The sequence below is a fragment of the Scyliorhinus canicula genome, chromosome 13 (genome assembly GCF_902713615.1).
Source record: "Scyliorhinus canicula chromosome 13, sScyCan1.1, whole genome shotgun sequence".
NCBI lineage: Eukaryota > Metazoa > Chordata > Chondrichthyes > Carcharhiniformes > Scyliorhinidae > Scyliorhinus > Scyliorhinus canicula.
Window position 1 is genome coordinate 35,126,669 of NC_052158.1, and position 22,713 is coordinate 35,149,381.

General features: G+C 48.8%; 1 protein-coding gene across 1 annotated transcript; it reads right to left on the reverse strand.

The window, feature by feature from the left end:
* Window positions 1–304: 304 nt before the first annotated feature.
* Window positions 305–22,221, reverse strand: LOC119976474 (nuclear factor 7, ovary-like). The gene is made up of 6 exons (XM_038817013.1): window positions 21,614–22,221; window positions 9,416–9,511; window positions 8,150–8,383; window positions 3,770–3,792; window positions 3,186–3,301; window positions 305–2,539 (listed from the first exon to the last, which is right to left on the reverse strand). The coding sequence occupies exons 1-6, from the start codon at window positions 21,830–21,832 to the stop codon at window positions 1,995–1,997; spliced, it is 1,233 nt and encodes a 410-aa protein (XP_038672941.1). The 5' UTR covers window positions 21,833–22,221; the 3' UTR covers window positions 305–1,994.
* Window positions 22,222–22,713: the final 492 nt, after the last annotated feature.

Below are 22,713 nucleotides of genomic sequence, written 5' to 3' on the forward strand. Positions count from 1 at the left end.
CTCAGTGACCACTTGTTCAGTGGGCAGGGAGGCCGAATGGCCTATTCCTGCTCTTGATCTATATATGTTCATGTGGGTATGCGATACCTTGAATATAGTCATGTATCTCCGAGATGTGGGTGGGATCCTGTCATGTGCACAACAGCTGCTACGATTCTTGACCAGCGAAAAAGGTTCGGGTGTTACTCCGGCGCCTGTGAAGTGCCATGGGCTCTCCTGAGGACGTGACAGGTGCCGTAGGAATGCATGTTCCTTGTTTCCGTAACTTGGTGACAAGATCAAAGCCAGACACACACACACACACTGACTCAACCACGTTCTCGTTTAATTATCGAATTGCCATGGAAACCACAAACAAAGCGGGAAGCCAGAGTACAAAACTTTTCAGCTGTATTTTATAGAACAGATTTTAGCGGCAAATATGTGGTAAACATTGTCCAAACCCCAATAACCGACAACATGACCATTGATGGCTCACTTCAGATACTCTGGGTGAATATTTGAAACAGATGCGGTGAGCAGTACTCTGGTTGTGGCACAGCCAGTGTTTTGTACAGTTTGAGCTGCTCTCGTATCGTCTGCCTTAGATGATAATCTTTATTGTCGCAAGTAGGCTTACATTAACACTGCAATGAAGTTACTGTGAAAAGCCCCGAGTCGCCACACTCCGGCGCCTGTTCGGATACACATGGAGAATTTAGAATTTCCGATTCACCTAACAGCACGTCTTTCGGGACTTGAGGGAGGGAAACCGGAGCACCCGGAGGAAACCCACACAGACACAGTGAGAACGTGCAGACTCCGCACAGACGGTGACCCAAGCCGGGAATCGAACCTGGGACCCTGGAGCTGTGAAGCAACAGGGCTAACCACTGTGCTACTGTGATCGAGGAAGGTATCCCACAATCCTTCTTAACCAAGGAACTAAAAGCAGGATACTGCAGCTGCTGGAGATCTGAAATAAACAGACAGAAAATGTTGGCAAAGCTCAGTGGGTCAGGCAGTGTGTGTGGAGAGAGAGCGAGAGACAGAGAGAGAGAAAACAGAGTTAACATTTCCAGTCCCATATGACTTGAGTTCTGAAGAAGAGACACATTAAACTTGTATCAGACTGGAAACTTTAACTCCGTTTCCTTCTCTCTCCACAGACGCTGCCTGACCGACTGAGTTTTTCCAGCATTTTCCGTTTTCTATTCCTTGAGCATCTTATCTAGGTGCCGAGATACCTTTGTGGATCTGCAGACACTCGCTCCATCTGTACTTCTCAGTCATCCGCCATTCCGAACCTGCAGCTATTCCTTTTCCGGATTGTGTGTATCCAGTTCACCTTGGCCTACGATTGTCCCCTGATGAATGAGGAGCCGCCCAGGTGAATGGCTATCCCTCGACCGGCATCTCCAGCACACACAAAAAACCTCCCACGGGTTATCTGGTCATGACTCCATTGCTGATTATGGATTTGTGCTGTGCACAAGTTGTGATGGGTGTCCCCTATACCTCGCCACAGGGACTACACTTCGAGGAAGGATTTCATTGACTGGGAAAGCGCTTTGGAATGTCACGGGCTCTGAATCAATGTAATTTCTTTTTCAACCAACGTCGCTGAAGCAAAGGTTGACGCTCATGTTGGTGTCTGTGGGATCTTGCTGTGCACAAATTGACAGCAGGGTTTCCTAGCTGACAACAATGACTGCACTTCAGCAAAGGATTGTCGCTTTTTGGGAAAGCACTTGGGGGCATCGCGTCTACGAAATTCTTCAACCCAACATCACTCTCAAAACACAAACGCACGCGTGGGTTGCTGTTTGTGGGATCTTCCTGTGTAGAAATTGGCCGCCCTTTTTCCCCACATTGCGACAGCAATGCATTGCATTGACACTTAGGGGATAGTCTGAGAAGTTGAAGGGTGTGGTGCACCAGCAGATCCTTTCTTGCCCATTGGATGACCCCTCAGCAACCCTTTGAGGCCAAATGTGCGTCAAGTCGGCCCAGGTCTATAGCTTGAGCTGATGGATGGTGACCGGGGCCGAATTCCTCCGCCCGTCCCTCAGCCCTGGACTGAAGAACGGATAAAGCTTCTCGGCAAAAGTGGCGGCGAACGTGTACAGATGGGACATCCGGTCTGCGTCGTAGAAGGACACCTGGCCCCGCTCGTGGTCCAGGTAAACACCGACTTTGCCAGGGTGGGATGCCAGGGCCAGCCGGGTGGGGGGCGAGGTCAGGGCCCGGTAGTTGCTGCCGTTCCTCAGCCACATGGCCCAGTAGCCGTCTTGCGGCGATAGAGTGATGTCCCCCTTCCGCTGGGCCGACTCCCTCGCCACGCCGACCACCCACTCTGTCTTGCTCCGCACCTCCACCTCCCAGTAATGCTTGCCTGCCTCGAATCCCTGGCAGGCCAGGACGCAGGGTGAGGAATCAAATCTGCGAGGATCGTCGGAGACCTCCTGCCACGTTTCATTGACCCCGACGCTGGTCATGTCCTCCAGCAGGACAAGCCAGGGGTTGGCGGTGTTCGGGTCAAGGGTCAGGGGTGCGGGGACTGTGGCAAAGAAGAGAGGAAGCCTGTTAAGCCTATTGGAGAGCCTCGAGGAGCAGGAGGACGCAATTCGGCCCCTTGGACCTCCTCCATTATACCAACCATTGAATTCCACCTGACCTTGACTACGTAACCGAAGGCCAAACATAACCATCAACATTCACTTTAGAGTTTCTCTATTTACACCTACTGCCTCTTTGAGCGTGAGAGTTCAAGTTAGACTAATTCTAACCTCTGCATAAGTTTAAGCGTTCCCTGGGATGATGTATTTTAGGGTTGAATCAACTCAATAGAATAAAGGAAACAAACTCGGAGATAAATTTAAAGGGGCCGCTCCTGGTAGGGGCACTGACCAAAAATAACAAAGAGCATCTTATCAAACAGCAAATCAAAATGTGATAAGAGGGGTCGATAAAGCAATCCGTTTCCTGGGATGACCCCAGGGCAACACAGCTTTAATCTTCTGCCGATAAATTGAAACCGGTTTGGGAAATTTAATTCCCAGGAATTGTCCGACCGGTATGGCAGACTTGAGGGCTTCAGTATCGATGAGTGTGGAGTTAAAGGTATTAATCAACTCGGTAGTACTTTATCTCCGATTGTCGGTGGCTGCATCATTTTTTTTCTCTCCACTGGTTGAATCGTTTACCTGGGATTATGATGTTCCTCATCTCCTTCCACACCCGGTACTGGAGAGGCCCTTTAAATAGGCCCATGCACGGCTTGGCGGACAGCACGGAAGGGAGTTTAATCTCCTCATTGGGCCTGGGCACAGTAGAAATACAGAAGGTGAGTTATTAACTGTGGAGGGGATTAGAATCAGCCACAGCAGTGGAGCTGAGCGAGGGACGTTGGACCTCATTTTCCCTTTGTCCATGCAGGTGGTGTTGCCGAGACATGCAGCGATCTACGGGAGGCAGCGGGGAGAGGAGGTTGTGTTGATCGGGGGGAGGTGGGGTGAAGGGAGGGAGGGGGGGTGAAGGGAGGGAGGGAGGGGGGGGTGAAGGGAGGGAGGGAGGGGGGGTGAAGGGATGGAGGGAGGGGGGTGAAGGGAAGGAGGGGGGTGAAGGGAGGGGGGGGTGAAGGAAGGGAGGGAGGGGGGGTGGGAGAGTGGGGAATGTGGTCACCTCAGCAAGGGATGACTTGTCCATTGAGCTAGCCAGCAACTGCATGATGGGCCGCCTGGTATGCGGCAACGCTATTCTAAGACATGCGATGAATGCAATTACGTACCTCTCCCTCAGCCAGTTGATCTCCTTTATTTAAAAAAAAAACGAGAGGAAAAACCAAATGTCAGATGTTTTTGGAAGTTAAATGATGGCAATTGAATCATTGTTACTGGGGTTTCCCAAACCGTGAGCCTCGCCTCCCACCTTCCATCTCCCCACCCTGGAGTGGGATGAGATTTTGGGGTCCTGATGTGACCTCCGAGGCAGAAAAATGGCTGCCGTGGAGCTCCAACTGGATTGCTTACACAGCTGCGAGGTCCCTTTAAATCCTTCCTTTTGTTTTTACTACAGGTGGGCCTGGCCTTAAGGACAGCTCTTTGAGGCCCCATTTCTGCTGCAAGAACAGAGAGCCTGTGAAAAGCTAGGGGTTTGTTTTACTTTTTTATCCCACAGTTCCAACATTTCTCACCAGACTGAACTTCAGACCGATAACACCCCTCCCCTCCTGCTGCGGACAGGAGCTCAAACACAAAATCCCCCCCCCCCCCCCCCCCCCCCGCAGGAGGTCTGAGGTATTAAAATGGGGTCGCAGTGGCAAAAGGTTCAGGAAATTCAGCAATTTTAGCTGATGGAAAACAGGCAGAATGCTCGGACTGTCAGGCTGAAAACTCAATCTGGCAAAGCCTGCATCTGTGATGAGGCCTAGTCTGTTTGGTCCTGTCAGATTAGCGCATCCTTTTCCACTCCCCTCTTTGTTCTCTCAATGGCATTCCCTGCATCGCTCTGTTTTCAATCAAGTTGCTTCACGGAATGTGGGCGTCCCTGGCTAGCTCAACATTTATTGCCTCTTCCTAATTGTCCCTTTAGTAGGTGCTGGTGAGCCGACTTCCTGAACCTCTGCAGTCCCCGGGGTGTAGGTACACCCACTGTGCTGTTAGGAAGGGATTTTGACCCAGCGATAGTGAATGAACGGCGATAAATTTTCAAGTCAGGTTGGTGAGTGACTCGGAGGGGAGTCTCCAACTGGTGGTGGTCCCTGGGTATCTGCTGCTTTTGTCCTTCTGGATGGTCGTGGTCATAGGTTTGGAAGGTGTTGCCTAAGGAGCCTTGGTGCGTTCCTGCAGTGCATCTTGTAGACGGTACACACGGCTGTGCGGAGGGAGTGGAGGGAGTGAATGTTTGTAGAAGGGGTACCAATCAAGCGGGGCTGCTTTGTCCTGGATGGTGTTGAGCTTCTTGAGTGTTGTTGGAGTTGCACTCATCCAGGCAAGTGGGGAATATTCCAGTACACTCGTGGTGCCTTGTGGTGGACAGGTGTTCTGGGGGTCTGTTTTATACTGTGCTGGTCTTTGTGTTTCTCAGTCCACCTAATGGTGGGATCCGTTGGGATTCTATCACTTTTATCCAGCCAGAGAGTGAGGAAACAATGCAGCAATCACTGCAGCACAGAAAGCCCTCGAATAAACCTACAGCGTCTGGCGTTTTCATTAGAACATAGAACATTACAGCACAGAACAGGCCCTTCGGCCCTCGATGTTGTGCCGAGCAATAATCACCCTACTCAAACCCACGTATCCACCCATACCCAACAACCCCCCCCCTTAACCTTACTTTTTTTTTAGGACACTACGGGCAATTTAGCATGGCCAATCCACCTAACCCGCACATCTTTGGACTGTGGGAGGAAACCGGAGCACCCGGAGGAAACCCACGCACACACGGGGAGGACGTGCAGACTCCGCACAGACAGTGACCCAGCCGGGAATCGAACCTGGGACCCTGGAGCTGTGAAGCATTTATGCTAACCACCATGCTACCGTGCTGCCCATCTTCAATCGGAAATCTTTGAACACTCTTTGAAAGAGGTGCTCAATTAATCTCACTCCCCTCCTCTACCCTCCAGAGCCTTGCAAATTGTTTCCTTTTGAAGTCCAATTCCTTTTTGAATGTAAGAACTGAATCTGATCCTGATGCTCTTTCAGGCACCTCTCCCTTGGGATACCGTAAGGATTTTCCCACTCGCGGGAGAGGTCAGAACCAGGGGACAGAATTTACGAATACGAGGCTGAGATGAGGAGAATTGTTTTCTCTCAAAGTGTCCATTGATTTTTGTGGGCTTTGCTTGCCCAGCAAGCGGTGGGGGTTGGGTCATTGAATCTTTTCAAGGCCCACATCAGCCATATTTTAAATAGACAGTAGGGCAGATGTGGAACTGAGACCCCAACCAAATAAGCTGCGATCTTACTGAAAATTGAAGCAGGCTCCAAGGCTTAATCCTGCTCCTATGCCCTCTGGGTATCTCCGACTGTGTGGGGCTGGAGGAGATCACAGTGATGGGAGTTTGGGAATTAATATTGAATTGTTCAACTGGGAGCCTGTGTATGTTTTTAAAATTTGTTCACGGATTGAGGGCATGGCTGGCTGGGCCAGCATTTATTGTCCATCCCTGAGAGCATTTATGTATCAACCACGTTGCTGTGGATCTAGGACAGACCTGGTCAGGACAATATATTCCCTTCCCTGAAGGGTATTGTTGAAGCAGTTGGGTATTCTTACAATAACTGTTAATGGTTTCATTGTCATCCAGCCGTGGTGGGATTTGAACCCAGGTCCCCAGAGCGTGAGCTCCGATCTCTGGATTACTAGTCCAGTGACAATACCGCTACATCACTGCCTCCCCACTGTGGGATTGGGGTGGTGGGGATGGGGTGATTGGTGAATGGGATTTGGAGCGAGCTAAGACATGGGCAGCTGAGGTTTGGATGATCTCAGATTAATGGAGGATATCACGGGATAGGCCGGCCAGGAAGGAATGGGCTATAGTCGAGTCTGGAGGTAACAAAATGTGGAGATAAAGGTTTCAGCAGCAGATGAGTAGAGGCCTCTGTTGCATCTCCAGCCAGGATTACTGCTGGCATGGTCACTGGTGTCTGTGGAGGTTCCCAGACAGTTTTTTTTGGATGCTCATTCTTGAGGGAGATTAAGTACGGCAGGCGCACCAGTCGCTGTAATGCCAGCGATCTCCCAGGATGAGCGAGGTGGGCAAAGGGACGGAAGCAAAACCCCTGCTTTAACAGGGCAACTCCCTAGTGAAAGAGCACAACAGGATTAAAAGTGGGGGGGCAGCCAATGGCAGACGTCCTGCGTTGCTGTCGAGGTGACGGAAACCAGATTGTGGGGGTGTGGCGTTTGTCCCTTTCAGCAGAGTAACCTGTCTTGGTTGATCTTCAGCAGAGTAACCTGTCTTGGTTGATCAATCAGGGGGCACAGAGTGGGGAAAGATCCCAGGGGGAAGAGTTCCCCTCGGGCAGAGGTATTTTAGAAAGAGCGGCAAGCATGATGTCCTGAAGATCATTTGTTTAAAAAAAAAATTCAATTTTTTCCCTACTAATTTCCGAAAGTTCATCATCACAAGAAGGGAAAGAGTGGGGGCATCTTGGGATCCAGCAAGGGATGGGCCATCGTATTGGGGCACCAATTGAGCAAAGGACTATGGGAACTTGACCCAAACATCTTCGAGCCCCTGATTGAGGGGGTGGACGAATCTTGTTATGGCTGCACAACTGCCTTGAGGAAGATGGTAAGAAGTCTTACAACACCAGGTTAAAGTCCAACAGGTTTGTTTCAAACACGAGCTTTCGGAGCACGGCTCCTTCTTCAGGTGAATCTGAAGAAGGAGCCGTGCTCCGAAAGCTCGTGTTTGAAACAAACCTGTTGGACTTTAACCTGGTGTTGTAAGACTTCTTACTGTGCTCACCCCAGTCCAACGCCGGCATCTCCACATCATGGCTTGAGGAAGATGGACTGCTTTCAAAGAATGGTAACTGCCAATAATAAGAGATTGAAAACAGACTTAAATATCAGATAGCTTCTACCATTGGGGGGGGACGCTTTTCAGAAAAACCCGCAGCTGTTCTAACTAACGAGGAACTTGGCAAGCAAGACATCAAACGAACAGGTGTATCCTGATACTGTGCAAAGAGAGGGCTGGGGCAGGAGGGATGGGTGGGGGGATAATTTTAACCTATAATTTCTGATATGAAGCGAACGGGGTGGTGACCCATTTTATTCCAGGCTGTGTTTGGACTCTCAGAAACTGGGAATGGAATTGCCCGAAAGGCTGTGATCCCTGACGTCTCTGGGGGGGCGGGCGGGAATCGAGGCCAACTGGAATTTTCCGTTCGATCACCGAAATTAGGCCTCGAAATGAAGCTGCCCTAGAACATTCAGCCCCGGAAGCTGCTAGAAGCAATGGAGGGAGAAATTCAACAATGGGGTATCAAAGAACTGTGTGTGTTCTTTTATTCTAAAGATATCGAAGAGCTATCCCGCCCAGCATTATCCTCCTCCCCCACCCCACTCTACTGCCCCAAGAAAGAGCTCCTCTAATAACAGCTCCAGGAATATGTCTGGCCAGTGTCAGCGCCCCCTACCCTCCCGTTACCTGTAGGAACTGCAGGCTGTCATGTTGATTGGCAGCGGTCTGGCAGTATATGATGTCCTTCTGTATGGAGATCAGCGCCCGCTGGATACCGCGCAGGTTTTCTTCCAAGGGCCGCAGCAGGCTGCGTGTGTGCTCGGCCAGCTCCTTCTTCAGGCCTCGCTCCCTCTCGTCCAGGAATTGCCGCATCCTAGCAAACTCCTCCGAGACGTGGTGCATCAGACCCTCGATCGTCCCCTGTGGAAGCAAAGGGGTGAACTCAGCAGCGGAGAGGGTGTCGGACACTGGAGAGCGATGGAGGAGCGAGGGCCGGTCGCACGCTTAAGACGGGCGCTAACCTTTTATTTCTGGGTTAGGATACATCACGCGGCAGAAATTGACCTCTCGCGTCTCAGGCTGGGTGGCTTTGTGGGTCAGACATTGAGCTCTGGGAATGGGCAGTGTCAGGGGTCAGACATGGACCTTTCACCTCTGGGACTGTGAGCCATTGTGGGTCAAACACTGACCTTTCACATCCTAGACATACGTTCACATTGAAAACAGATGACCGAGATGGACATCCCTTTCTGCTTATCCTGTGTAAAATAACGCGAGCAGTCAACCCAATGTCCTTATGAGCCCGACATACAAAATTCTTCTTCTTTAGGGTTGTTGTCAGCCTTGGTCGGCATGACAGGGTAGCCTGTGATTTAGTCACCCTGCTGGAGCAGGTTGCTCACCCCTCAGACAGGGCATGGGTGAGAATAGAAGATTGACAGCTAGTGTGTAGGATCAAGCTGACGAAACACCTTTCCCCTGATCGGCACCACACCTATCCTAGGAGTGTTTGATGGGGACAGTGAAGTGGGAGCTTTACTCTGTCTCTAACCCTGTGCTGTACCTGCCCTGGGGGTGTTTGATGGGGGCAGTGTAGAGAGGGCTTTACTCTGTCTCTAACCCTGTGCTGTACCTGTCCTGGGGGTGTTTGATGGGGACAGTGTAGAGGGAGCTTTACTCTGTCTCTAACCCTGTGCTGTACCTGCCCTGGGGGTGTTTGATGGGGGCAGTGTAGAGGGAGCTTTACTCTGTCTCTAACCCTGTGCTGTACCTGTCCTGGGGGTGTTTGATGGGGGCAGTGTAGAGAGGGCTTTACTCTGTCTCTAACACCATGTTGTACCTGTCCTGGGAGAGTTTGATAGTAACTTCCGGTGCCCAGCACAAACATCATTTATTTTGATGAACTCAAAGCTCATTTCAAAGTAATTCTGGAAAGGTACATTGGAGACTCACGTTGAGAGCTGAAATCTTCTTTTCTTGTTTGTACATAATCCCAGTGAATACTGCCTTCCTCTCCTTCAGTGTGTTCAAAGAGGATCTAAGTTCATTCTGTAAACACAAATAAAGCTTGTTTTAATCATAAATGATGCGTGAACGTCGCTGGCTTGGCCAGCAGTTATTGTCCATCCCTAATTGCCCCCTTCGGAAGGTGGTGGTGAGACACCTTCTTGAACCGCTGCAGTCCCTGTGGCATAGGTCCACCCACTGTGCTGTTAGGGAGGGAGTTCCAGGATTTTGACCCAGCGACAGTGAAGGAGCAGCCGATATATTTCCAAGTCAGAATCGTTGAATAAAAGTTTCCTTCTCTCCTCTTGAGTCGCAATCTCCCACAGGAACTTATTTTCATAGAATTTATAGAATCCACAGTGCAGAAGGAGGACATTCGGCCCATCGAGTCTGCACCGGCTCTTGGAAAGAGAACCCTTCCCAACCGCACACCTCCACCCTATCCCCATAACCCAGTAACCCCATCCAATACTGAGGGCAATTTTGAACACTAAGGGCAATTTAGCAGAGCCAATCCACCTAACCTGCACATCTTTGGACTGTGGGAGGAAACTGGAGCACCCGGAGGAAACCCACGCACACACTGGGAGAACGTGCAGACACCGCACAGATAGTGATCCAAGCCGGGAATCGAACCTGCGACCCTGGAGCTGTGAAGCAATTGTGCTAACCACAATGCTACCGTGCTGCCAGTGTTAGGCAACTTCTGGTAACTTGTGCATGAGCTTTGAGAGAGTACTGAAGATGTATGACCATTTTGAACAACGCAATGATATCCGACATTGCCCTCACCTGGAACCACACCATGCATAAATGCGCTAAATAGCGTGGCTGGAGCACGATCCCTGCTTGACCAAATAGGCCATTAAACTAGGGACAGTGAAATTCAGCCAATTGTGTATCGAGGCAATGGTCACTGGGATTGAGTATTCAGGGAATGGTCACTCGGATTAAGTATCGAGGGAATGGTCTCTGGGATTAAGTATCGAGGCAATGGTCACTGGGATTGAGTATTCAGGGAATGGTCACTGGGATTAAGTATCGAGGGAATGGTCTCTGGGATTGAGTATTCAGGGAATGGTCACTGGGATTAAGTATTGAGGGAATGGTCTCTGGGATTGAGTATTCAGGGAATGGTCACTGGGATTAAGTAGCGAGGGAATGGTCTCTGGGATTGAGTATTCAGGGAATGGTGACTGGGATTGAGTATTCCGGGAAGGTCTCTGGGATTGAGTATCAATGGAATGGTCACTGGGATTGAGTTTCGAGGGAATGGTCAGTGGGATTGAGTATTCCGGGAAGGTCTCTGGGATTGAGCATCAAGGGAATGGTCACTGGGATTGAGTTTCGAGGGAATGGTCACCGGGATTGAGTATTCCGGGAAGGTCTCTGGGATTGAGCATCAAGGGAATGGTCACTGGGATTGAGTTTCGAGGGAATGGTCTCTGGGATTGAGTATTAATGGAATGGTCACTGGGATTGAGTTTCGAGGGAATGGTGACTGGGATTGAGAATCGAGGGAATGGCCTCTGGGATTGAGTATTTAGGGAATGGTGACTGGGATTGAGCATCAAGGAAATGGTCACTGGGATTGTGTATCGAGGGAATGGTCACTGGGATTGAGTATTCCAGGAAGGTCTCTGGGGTTGAGCATCAAGGGAATGGTCACTGGGATTGAGTTTCGAGGGAATGGTCACTGGGATTGAGTATTCCGGGAAGGTCTCTGGGATTGAGTATCAATGGAATGGTCAATGGGATAGAGTATCAAGGGAATGAAATGAAAATCGCTTATTGTCACGAGTAGTCTTCACTGAAGTTACTGTGAAAGCCCCTAGTCGCCACATTCTGGCGCCTGTTCGGGATGCGGGAGTATCAAGGGAATGGTCACTGGGATTGAGTTTCGAGGGAATGGCCACTGGGATTGAGTATCGAGGGAATGGTCACTGGGATTGAGTATCGAGGGAATGGTCACTGGGATTGAGTATTGAGGGAATGGCCACTGGGATAATGCATTCAGGGAATGGTCACTGGGATTGAGTATTCAGGGAATGGTCACTGGGATTGAGTATTCAGGGAATGGTCACTGGGATTGAGTATTCAGGGAATGGTCACTGGGATTGAGTATCAATGGAATGGTCACTGGGATTGAGCATCGAGGGAATGGTAACTGGGATTGAGCATTGAGGGAATGGTCACTGGGATCGAGTATCGAGGGAATGGTCACTGGGATTGAGTTTCGAGGGAATGGTCACGGGGATTGAGTATTTAGGGAATGGTGACTGGGATTGAGTATTCCGGGAAGGTCTCTGGGATAGAGTTTCGAGGGAACGGCCACTGGGATTGAGTATTTAGGGAATGGTGACTGGGATTGAGTATTCCGGGAAGGTCTCTGGGATAGAGTTTCGAGGGAATGGCCACTGGGATTGTGAATCGAGGGAATGGTCAGTGGGATTGTGAATCGAGGGAATGGTCACTGGGATTGTGAATCGAGGGAATGGTCACTGGGATTGAGTATTAATGGAATGGTCACTGGGATTGAGTATCGAGGGAATGGTCACTGGGATTGAGTATTGAGGGAATGGTCACTGGGATTGAGTATCAAGGGAATGGTCACTGAGATTGAGTTTCGAGGGAATGGCCACTGGGATTGAGTATTGAGGAAATGGTCACTGGGATTGTGAATCGAGGGAATGGTCACTGGGATTGAGAATCGAGGGAATGGCCTCTGGGATTGAGTATTTAGGGAATGGTGACTGGGATTGAGCATCAAGGAAATGGTCACTGGGATTGTGTATCGAGGGAATGGTCACTGGGATTGAGTTTCGAGGGAATGGTCACTGGGATTGAGTATTCCAGGAAGGTCTCTGGGATTGAGCATCAAGGGAATGGTCACTGGGATTGAGTTTCGAGGGAATGGTCACTGGGATTGAGTATTCCGGGAAGGTCTCTGGGATTGAGTATCAATGGAATGGTCAATGGGATAGAGTATCAAGGGAATGAAATGAAAATCGCTTATTGTCACGAGTAGTCTTCACTGAAGTTACTGTGAAAAGCCCCTAGTCGCCACATTCCGGCGCCTGTTCGGGATGCGGGAGTATCAAGGGAATGGTCACTGGGATTGAGTTTCGAGGGAATGGCCACTGGGATTGAGTATCGAGGGAATGGTCACTGGGATTGAGTATTCGAGGGAATGGTCACTGGGATTGAGTATCGAGGGAATGGTCACTGGGATTGAGTATCGAGGGAATGGCCACTGGGATAATGCATTCAGGGAATGGTCACTGGGATTGAGTATTCAGGGAATGGTCACTGGGATTGAGTTTCGAGGGAATGGTCTCTGGGATTGAGTATTAATGGAATGGTCACTGGGATTGAGTTTCGAGGGAATGGTGACTGGGATTGAGAATCGAGGGAATGGCCTCTGGGATTGAGTATTTAGGGAATGGTGACTGGGATTGAGCATCAAGGAAATGGTCACTGGGATTGTGTATCGAGGGAATGGTCACTGGGATTGAGTTTCGAGGGAATGGTCACTGGGATTGAGTATTCCAGGAAGGTCTCTGGGATTGAGCATCAAGGGAATGGTCACTGGGATTGAGTTTCGAGGGAATGGTCACTGGGATTGAGTATTCCGGGAAGGTCTCTGGGATTGAGTATCAATGGAATGGTCAATGGGATAGAGTATCAAGGGAATGAAATGAAAATCGCTTATTGTCACGAGTAGTCTTCACTGAAGTTACTGTGAAAAGCCCCTAGTCGCCACATTCTGGCGCCTGTTCGGGATGCGGGAGTATCAAGGGAATGGTCACTGGGATTGAGTTTCGAGGGAATGGCCACTGGGATTGAGTATCGAGGGAATGGTCACTGGGATTGAGTATCGAGGGAATGGTCACTGGGATTGAGTATTCAGGGAATGGTCACTGGGATTAAGTATCGAGGGAATGGTCTCTGGGATTGAGTATTCAGGGAATGGTCACTGGGATTAAGTATTGAGGGAATGGTCTCTGGGATTGAGTATTCAGGGAATGGTCACTGGGATTAAGTAGCGAGGGAATGGTCTCTGGGATTGAGTATTCAGGGAATGGTGACTGGGATTGAGTATTCCGGGAACGTCTCTGGGATTGAGTATCAATGGAATGGTCACTGGGATTGAGTTTCGAGGGAATGGTCAGTGGGATTGAGTATTCCGGGAAGGTCTCTGGGATTGAGCATCAAGGGAATGGTCACTGGGATTGAGTTTCGAGGGAATGGTCACCGGGATTGAGTATTCCGGGAAGGTCTCTGGGATTGAGCATCAAGGGAATGGTCACTGGGATTGAGTTTCGAGGGAATGGTCTCTGGGATTGAGTATTAATGGAATGGTCACTGGGATTGAGTTTCGAGGGAATGGTGACTGGGATTGAGAATCGAGGGAATGGCCTCTGGGATTGAGTATTTAGGGAATGGTGACTGGGATTGAGCATCAAGGAAATGGTCACTGGGATTGTGTATCGAGGGAATGGTCACTGGGATTGAGTTTCGAGGGAATGGTCACTGGGATTGAGTATTCCAGGAAGGTCTCTGGGATTGAGCATCAAGGGAATGGTCACTGGGATTGAGTTTCGAGGGAATGGTCACTGGGATTGAGTATTCCGGGAAGGTCTCTGGGATTGAGTATCAATGGAATGGTCAATGGGATAGAGTATCAAGGGAATGAAATGAAAATCGCTTATTGTCACGAGTAGTCTTCACTGAAGTTACTGTGAAAAGCCCCTAGTCGCCACATTCTGGCGCCTGTTCGGGATGCGGGAGTATCAAGGGAATGGTCACTGGGATTGAGTTTCGAGGGAATGGTCACTGGGATTGAGTTTCGAGGGAATGGTCAGTGGGATTGAGTATTCCGGGAAGGTCTCTGGGATTGAGCATCAAGGGAATGGTCACTGGGATTGAGTTTCGAGGGAATGGTCACCGGGATTGAGTATTCCGGGAAGGTCTCTGGGATTGAGCATCAAGGGAATGGTCACTGGGATTGAGTTTCGAGGGAATGGTCTCTGGGATTGAGTATTAATGGAATGGTCACTGGGATTGAGTTTCGAGGGAATGGTGACTGGGATTGAGAATCGAGGGAATGGCCTCTGGGATTGAGTATTTAGGGAATGGTGACTGGGATTGAGCATCAAGGAAATGGTCACTGGGATTGTGTATCGAGGGAATGGTCACTGGGATTGAGTTTCGAGGGAATGGTCACTGGGATTGAGTATTCCAGGAAGGTCTCTGGGATTGAGCATCAAGGGAATGGTCACTGGGATTGAGTTTCGAGGGAATGGTCACTGGGATTGAGTATTCCGGGAAGGTCTCTGGGATTGAGTATCAATGGAATGGTCAATGGGATAGAGTATCAAGGGAATGAAATGAAAATCGCTTATTGTCACGAGTAGTCTTCACTGAAGTTACTGTGAAAAGCCCCTAGTCGCCACATTCTGGCGCCTGTTCGGGATGCGGGAGTATCAAGGGAATGGTCACTGGGATTGAGTTTCGAGGGAATGGCCACTGGGATTGAGTATCGAGGGAATGGTCACTGGGATTGAGTATCGAGGGAATGGTCACTGGGATTGAGTATCGAGGGAATGGCCACTGGGATAATGCATTCAGGGAATGGTCACTGGGATTGAGTATTCAGGGAATGGTCACTGGGATTGAGTATTCAGGGAATGGTCACTGGGATTGAGTATTCAGGGAATGGTCACTGGGATTGAGTATCAATGGAATGGTCACTGGGATTGAGCATCGAGGGAATGGTAACTGGGATTGAGCATTGAGGGAATGGTCACTGGGATCGAGTATCGAGGGAATGGTCACTGGGATTGAGTTTCGAGGGAATGGTCACGGGGATTGAGTATTTAGGGAATGGTGACTGGGATTGAGTATTCCGGGAAGGTCTCTGGGATAGAGTTTCGAGGGAACGGCCACTGGGATTGAGTATTTAGGGAATGGTGACTGGGATTGAGTATTCCGGGAAGGTCTCTGGGATAGAGTTTCGAGGGAATGGCCACTGGGATTGTGAATCGAGGGAATGGTCAGTGGGATTGTGAATCGAGGGAATGGTCACTGGGATTGTGAATCGAGGGAATGGTCACTGGGATTGAGTATTAATGGAATGGTCACTGGGATTGAGTATCGAGGGAATGGTCACTGGGATTGAGTATTGAGGGAATGGTCACTGGGATTGAGTATCAAGGGAATGGTCACTGAGATTGAGTTTCGAGGGAATGGCCACTGGGATTGAGTATTGAGGAAATGGTCACTGGGATTGTGAATCGAGGGAATGGTCACTGGGATTGAGAATCGAGGGAATGGCCTCTGGGATTGAGTATTTAGGGAATGGTGACTGGGATTGAGCATCAAGGAAATGGTCACTGGGATTGTGTATCGAGGGAATGGTCACTGGGATTGAGTTTCGAGGGAATGGTCACTGGGATTGAGTATTCCAGGAAGGTCTCTGGGATTGAGCATCAAGGGAATGGTCACTGGGATTGAGTTTCGAGGGAATGGTCACTGGGATTGAGTATTCCGGGAAGGTCTCTGGGATTGAGTATCAATGGAATGGTCAATGGGATAGAGTATCAAGGGAATGAAATGAAAATCGCTTATTGTCACGAGTAGTCTTCACTGAAGTTACTGTGAAAAGCCCCTAGTCGCCACATTCCGGCGCCTGTTCGGGATGCGGGAGTATCAAGGGAATGGTCACTGGGATTGAGTTTCGAGGGAATGGCCACTGGGATTGAGTATCGAGGGAATGGTCACTGGGATTGAGTATCGAGGGAATGGTCACTGGGATTGAGTATCGAGGGAATGGTCACTGGGATTGAGTATCGAGGGAATGGCCACTGGGATAATGCATTCAGGGAATGGTCACTGGGATTGAGTATTCAGGGAATGGTCACTGGGATTGAGTATTCAGGGAATGGTCACTGGGATTGAGTATTCAGGGAATGGTCACTGGGATTGAGTATCAATGGAATGGTCACTGGGATTGAGCATCGAGGGAATGGTAACTGGGATTGAGCATTGAGGGAATGGTCACTGGGATCGAGTATCGAGGGAATGGTCACTGGGATTGAGTTTCGAGGGAATGGTCACGGGGATTGAGTATTTAGGGAATGGTGACTGGGATTGAGTATTCCGGGAAGGTCTCTGGGATAGAGTTTCGAGGGAATGGCCACTGGGATTGTGAATCGAGGGAATGGTCAGTGGGATTGTGAATCGAGGGAATGGTCACTGGGATTGTGAATCGAGGGAATGGTCACTGGGATTGAGTATTAATGGAATGGTCACTGGGATTGAGTATCGAGGGAATGGTCACTGGGATTGAGTATTGAGGGAATGGTCACTGGGATTGAGTATCAAGGGAATGGTCACTGAGATTGAGTTTCGAGGGAATGGCCACTGGGATTGAGTATCGAGGGAATGGTCATTGGGATTGTGAATCGAGGGAATGGTCACTGGGATAGACTATCAAGGGAATGGTCACTGGGATAGACTATTGAGGGAATGGTCACTTGGATTGTGAATCGAGGGAATGGTCACTGGGATAGACTATTGAGGGAATGGTCACTTGGATTGTGAATCGAGGGAATGGTCACTGGGATTGAGTATCCATGGAACGGTCACTGGGTTTGTGCATTCAGGGAATTGTCACTGGGATTGAGTTTCGAGAGAATTGTCACTGGGATTGAGTATAGATGAAATGCTCACTGGGATTGAGAATCGAGGGAATGGTCACTGGTACTGTGAATTGAGGGAATGGTCACTGGGATTGTGTATTCAGGGAATGGTCACTGATATTGAGTATAGATGGAACGCTCACTGGGATTGCGCATCGAGGAAATGGCCAGTTGGATAGACTATTAAGGGAATGGTCACTGGGATTGTGAATCAAGGAAATGGCCACTGGGATAGACTATCAAGGAAATGGTCACTGGGATTGTGAATTGAGGGAATGGTCACTGGGATAGACTATCAAGGGAATGATCACTGGCATTGAGTATCGAGGGAATGGTCACTGGGATTGTGAATCGAGGGAATGGTCACTGGGATTGTGAATCGAGGGAATGGTCACTGGGATAGTGTATTCAGGGAAAGGTTAGGTCACTTGGGACGGTTGAGTATCGAGGGATTGGTCACTGGGATTATGAATAGAGGGAATGGCACTGGGAATATATATTCATGAAATAGTCACTGGGATTAAGTGTGAAGCCAATAATAATAATCTTTATTAGTGTCATAATTAGGCTTACATTAACACTGCTATGAAGTTACTGTGAAAATCCCCCAGTCGGCTCCTTCGCCTGTTCGGATACACAGGATGGATGAATCGAGGGAATGGTCACTGGGATTGAGTTTCGAGGGAATGGTCACTGGGATTGAGTACAGGGAATGGTCACTGGGATAATGCATTCAGGAAATGATCACGTCACTGGGGTTGTGAATCATGGGAATGGTCACTGGGATTGAGTATCGATTGAATGATCACTGGGATTTTGTATTTAGGGAATGGTCACTGGGGTTGTGAATCAAGCGAATGGTCACTGGGAATGTGTATTCATGGAATGGTCATTGGGAATGTGTATTCATGGAATGGTCACTGGGATTGTGTATCGAGGGAATTATCAGAAATTGATTAGAGTGAATAATGACTGGGATTAAGTATCAAGGGAATCATCACTAGGGTTGTGTATTCATGGAATGGTCACTGAGATTGTGTAATCATGGAATGGTCACTAGGATTGTGCATTTATGGAATGGTCACTAGCATTGTGCATTCACGGAATGGTCACTGGGAATGTGCATTCATGGAATAGTCACTGGGATTGTGTATTCGTGGAATGGTCACTGAGATTGTGCATTCATTGGTCACTGAGATTGTGTATTCATGGAATGGTCACTGGGATTGTGTATTCATGGAATGGTCACTGAGATTGTGAATTCATGGAATGGTCACTGGGATTGTGTATTCATGGAATGGTCACTGGGATTGTGTATTCATGGAATGGTCACTGGGATTGTGCATTCATAGAATGGTCACTGAGATTGTGCATTCATGGAATGGTCACTGGGATTGTGTATTCATGGAATGGTCACTGGGATTGTGCATTCATGGGATAGTCACTGGGATTGTGTATTCGTGGAATGGTCACTGAGATAGTGTATTCGTGGAATGGTCACTGGGAGAGTGTATTCATAGAATGGTCACTGAGATTGTGCATTCATGGAATGGTCACTGGGATTGTGTATTCATGGAATGGTCACTGGGATTGTGTATTCATGGGATAGTCACTGGGATTGTGTATTCGTGGAATGGTCACTGAGATAGTGTATTCGTGGAATGGTCACTGGGAGAGTGTATTCATGGAATGGTCACTGGGAATGTGTTAAGGGATTGGTCACTGAGATTGTGCATTCATGGAATGGTCACTGGGAATGTGTTAAGGGATTGGTCACTGAGATTGTGCATTCATGGAATGGTCACTGGGATTGTGCATTCACGGAATGGTCACTGGGATTGTATATTCAGGGAATGGTCACTGAGATAGTGTATTCGTGGAATGGTCACTGGGATTGTGCATTCAGGGAATGGTCACTGGGATTGTGCATTCACGGAATGGTCACTGGGATTGTGCATTCACGGAATGGTCACAGATTGTATATTCAGGGAATGGTCACTGAGATAGTGTATTCGTGGAATGGTCACTGGGAGAGTGTATTCATGGAATGGTCACGGGGAATGTGTTAGGGAATGGTCACTGGGATTGTGCATTCAGGGAATGGTCACTGGGATTGTGTTAAGGGAATGGTCACTGGGATTGTATGTTCATGAAATAGTCACTGGGATTAAGTATGAAGCCAATAATAATAATATTTATTAGTGTCATAAGTAGGCTTACATTAACACTGCTATGAAGTTACTGTGAAAATCCCCCAGTCGGCTCCTTCGCCTGTTCGGGTACACAGAAGAATTAAGAATGTCCAATTCACTTAACCAGCACGTCTTTCGGGGCTTGTGGGAGGAAACCGGAGCACCCGGAGGAAACCCACGCAGACACAGGGAGAACGTGCAGACTCCGCACAGACAGTGACTCAAGCTGGGAATCGATACTGGAACCCTGGCGCTGTGAAGCAACAGTGATAACCACTCTGTTACCTGATGATCACTGGGAAAATATATTCAGGGAATGGTCACTGGGATTGTGAATTGAAGAAATGGTCAGGACACTGGGATTGTGTATTCAGGGAATGATGTCTGGGATTGAGTATCGATTTAATGGTCACTGGGATTGAGTATTCGTGGAATGTTCACTGGGAATGTGTTAAGGGAATGGTCACTGGGATTGTGAATTCATGGGATGGTCACTGGGATTGTGTTAAGAAAATGCAACAGGGATTGTGTATTCAGGGAATGGTCACTGGGATTGAGTATCGATGGAATGGTCACTGGAATAATGCATTCAGGAAATGATCAGGTCACTGGGATTAAGTATCGGGAATGATCACTGGTATTTTGTATTTTGGGAATGGGCCACTGGGGTTGTGAATCAAGGCACTGGTCATTGGGAATGTGTATTCATGGAATGGTCATTAGGAATGTGTATCGAATTATCAGAAATTGACTATCGAATGAATAATGACTGGGATTAAGTAAATAATCATTGGGATTGTAGCCCATGATGTGGAGATGCCGGTATCGGACTGGGGTGAGCACAGTAAGAAGTCTTACAACACCAGGTTAAAGTCCAACAGGTTTGTTTCAAACACGAGCTTTTGGAGCGCAGCTCCAAAAGCTCGTGTTTGAAACACACCTGTTGGACTTTAACCTGGTGTTGTAAGACTTCTTACTAGGATTGTGTATTCATGGAATGGTCACTGGGATTGTGTACCGTGGAATGGTCACTGGGATTGTGCATTCAATGGATGGTCACTTGGATTGTGCAAAATGGATGGTCACTGGGATTGTGTGTTTGTGGAATGGTCACTGGGATTGTGTACCGTGGAATGGTCACTGGGATTGTGCATTCAATGGATGGTCACTGGGATTGTGTTAAGGGAATGGTCACTAGGATTGTGCATTCGTGGAATGGTCACTTGGATTGTGCAAAATGGATGGACACTGGGATTGTGTGTTTGTGGAATGGTCACTGCGATTGCATAATCAGGAAATGGTCACTGAGATTGTATAATCAGGAAATGGTCACTGGGATTGTGTTAAGGGAATGGTCACTGAGATTGTATAATCAGGAAATGGTCACTGAGACTGTATAATCAGAAAATGGTCACTGGGATTGTTAAAGGAATGGTCGCTGGGATTGTATAATCAGGAAATGGTCACTGGGATTGTATAATCAGGAAATGGTCACTGGGATTGTGTTAAGGGAATGGTCACTGAGATTGTATAATCAGGAAATGGTCACTGGGATTGTGTTAAGGGAATGGTCACTGAGATTGTATAACCAGGAAATGGTCACTGAGACTGTATAATCAGAAAATGGTCACTGGGATTGTTAAAGGAATGGTCGCTGGGATTGTATAATCAGGAAATGGTCACTGGGATTGTGTTAAGTGAATGCCACTGGTATTGTGCATTCCGGGAATGGACACTGAGGTTGTATAATCAGGGAATATTTATGCCTTCCGATCCCCTACATTGTTTGGGAAAAATATCAGAGGTAGCTGTTCCCTGCATTTGTGGGCACTGCACTTTAGAAATGATGAGGTTGCACTCGTGAACATATAGAAGAGAGATATCGAGGATACCATGGGGAAAGATTGAATTGGCTTGGTTTGAGTTCCTTCTAACAGAGCAAATTGTGGTTGATTGAATTGAAGTTGATAAGATTACAGGGTGTCTCGATATCTTGAATTAGATGGAACAGCTCCTCTTGTTTGAGTGGCTTATAACCAGGGAGCAGACACCTAAGTTGCAAATTAGGAGGTGTCTGGAACCCCTGCCTCAACATCCACGGAACTGGACTTGAACGACCATCATGTAGAAAGCCACTGAGCAAGAGCTGGTAAATGGGATTAGGCTAGATGGCACGCACACGATGGGCCGAGTGACCTCCTCGTGTGCTGGATATCCTGCACCATTGATCACAGCCAGCACCGACCTACCTTGCCGATTTGGACAGCCTCGGTGATAGGGTTGAAGTTGTGGTCCCGGTGAGTCTCTGTGTCGATGCACAGCGGGCACACGGGGGTGCTGTCCACCATGCAGTACATCTTCAGCACCTCGCCGTGCTCCTGGCAGTAAACCTTCCTCTTCCCTTCCTCGCCCCGCGTGTACATGGCCTCCCTGTCCCTGTGTGACGGGGCCGGCTCCGGCTGGGGCATCCTGCACTCTGGCGGCCTGGAGTTCTGTGGATGAAGACAACAGCTCCCAGGCACACGCTCTGTCTGACTAACAGCTCCGCTTGCTGCAGGGGTCAATCGCTAAGCTTGCTGGCGGGGTATTTATAAACCCAGTTACCCGATAGCCTTGCAGCGGCAGCGTTGACTGTTTGTTGTCCCAGTAATCTGACACACCCAGCGGCTCGCCTCGGCCCTTTCCACAAACGCCTTCCTACTCTCCCCTGGGACTAACATCACTGCCTCGGGTTTCATAAATCCAACCGCCTTGCGATTTCCCATTCTGCATAGTTCTTCTCTGTGATTCCATGCAGAGCCCGCTTGATTCCTTGCATCAATCACTTAAAGCTGGATTCGCCGATGTGAATGTATTCCACAACTGGGAATACAGCTGATGGACACAGCTTGCATTTCTGGCCCATGTAATAAATCGCCTCAAGAGCGTTTCTCAAACAAAATGGGACACTGAGCCACTTATGGAGCCGGTGGGCAGCACGGTCGCACAGTGGTTAGCACAGTTGCTTCACGGGTCCCAGGTTCGATTCCGGGCTTGGGTCACTGTCTGTGCAGAGTCTGCACATTCTCCCTGTGTCTGCGTGGGTTTCCTCCGGGTGCTCCGGTTTCCACCCACAGTCCAAAGATGTGCAGGTTAGGTGGAGTGGCCATGCTAAATTGCCCCTTAGTGTCCAAAAAGGTTAGGTGGGGTTATGGGGATAAAGGGGAGAGGGTGGAGACGTGGGGCTTAAGTAGGGTGATCTTTCCAAGGGCCGGCGCAGACTCGATGGGCTGAATGGCCTCTTTCTGCACTGTGGATTCTATGATGATTCTACTAGGCTAAGAGGCCAAAGATTTTAAGGCAGTGGGTC

Bases quoted from the DNA above. Each gene is read 5' to 3' on its own strand.
- LOC119976474 (XM_038817013.1), bottom strand. From the start codon at position 21,832: ATGCCCCAGCCGGAGCCGGCCCCGTCACACAGGGACAGGGAGGCCATG. The intron at 9,512-21,613 runs GTAGGTCGGTGC...TTGTGTTTACAG, and splicing joins AGGCTGTCCAAATCGGCAAG to AATGAACTTAGATCCTCTTT. The intron at 8,384-9,415 runs GTGAGTCTCCAA...TTGCTTCCACAG, and splicing joins AGAAGATTTCAGCTCTCAAC to GGGACGATCGAGGGTCTGAT.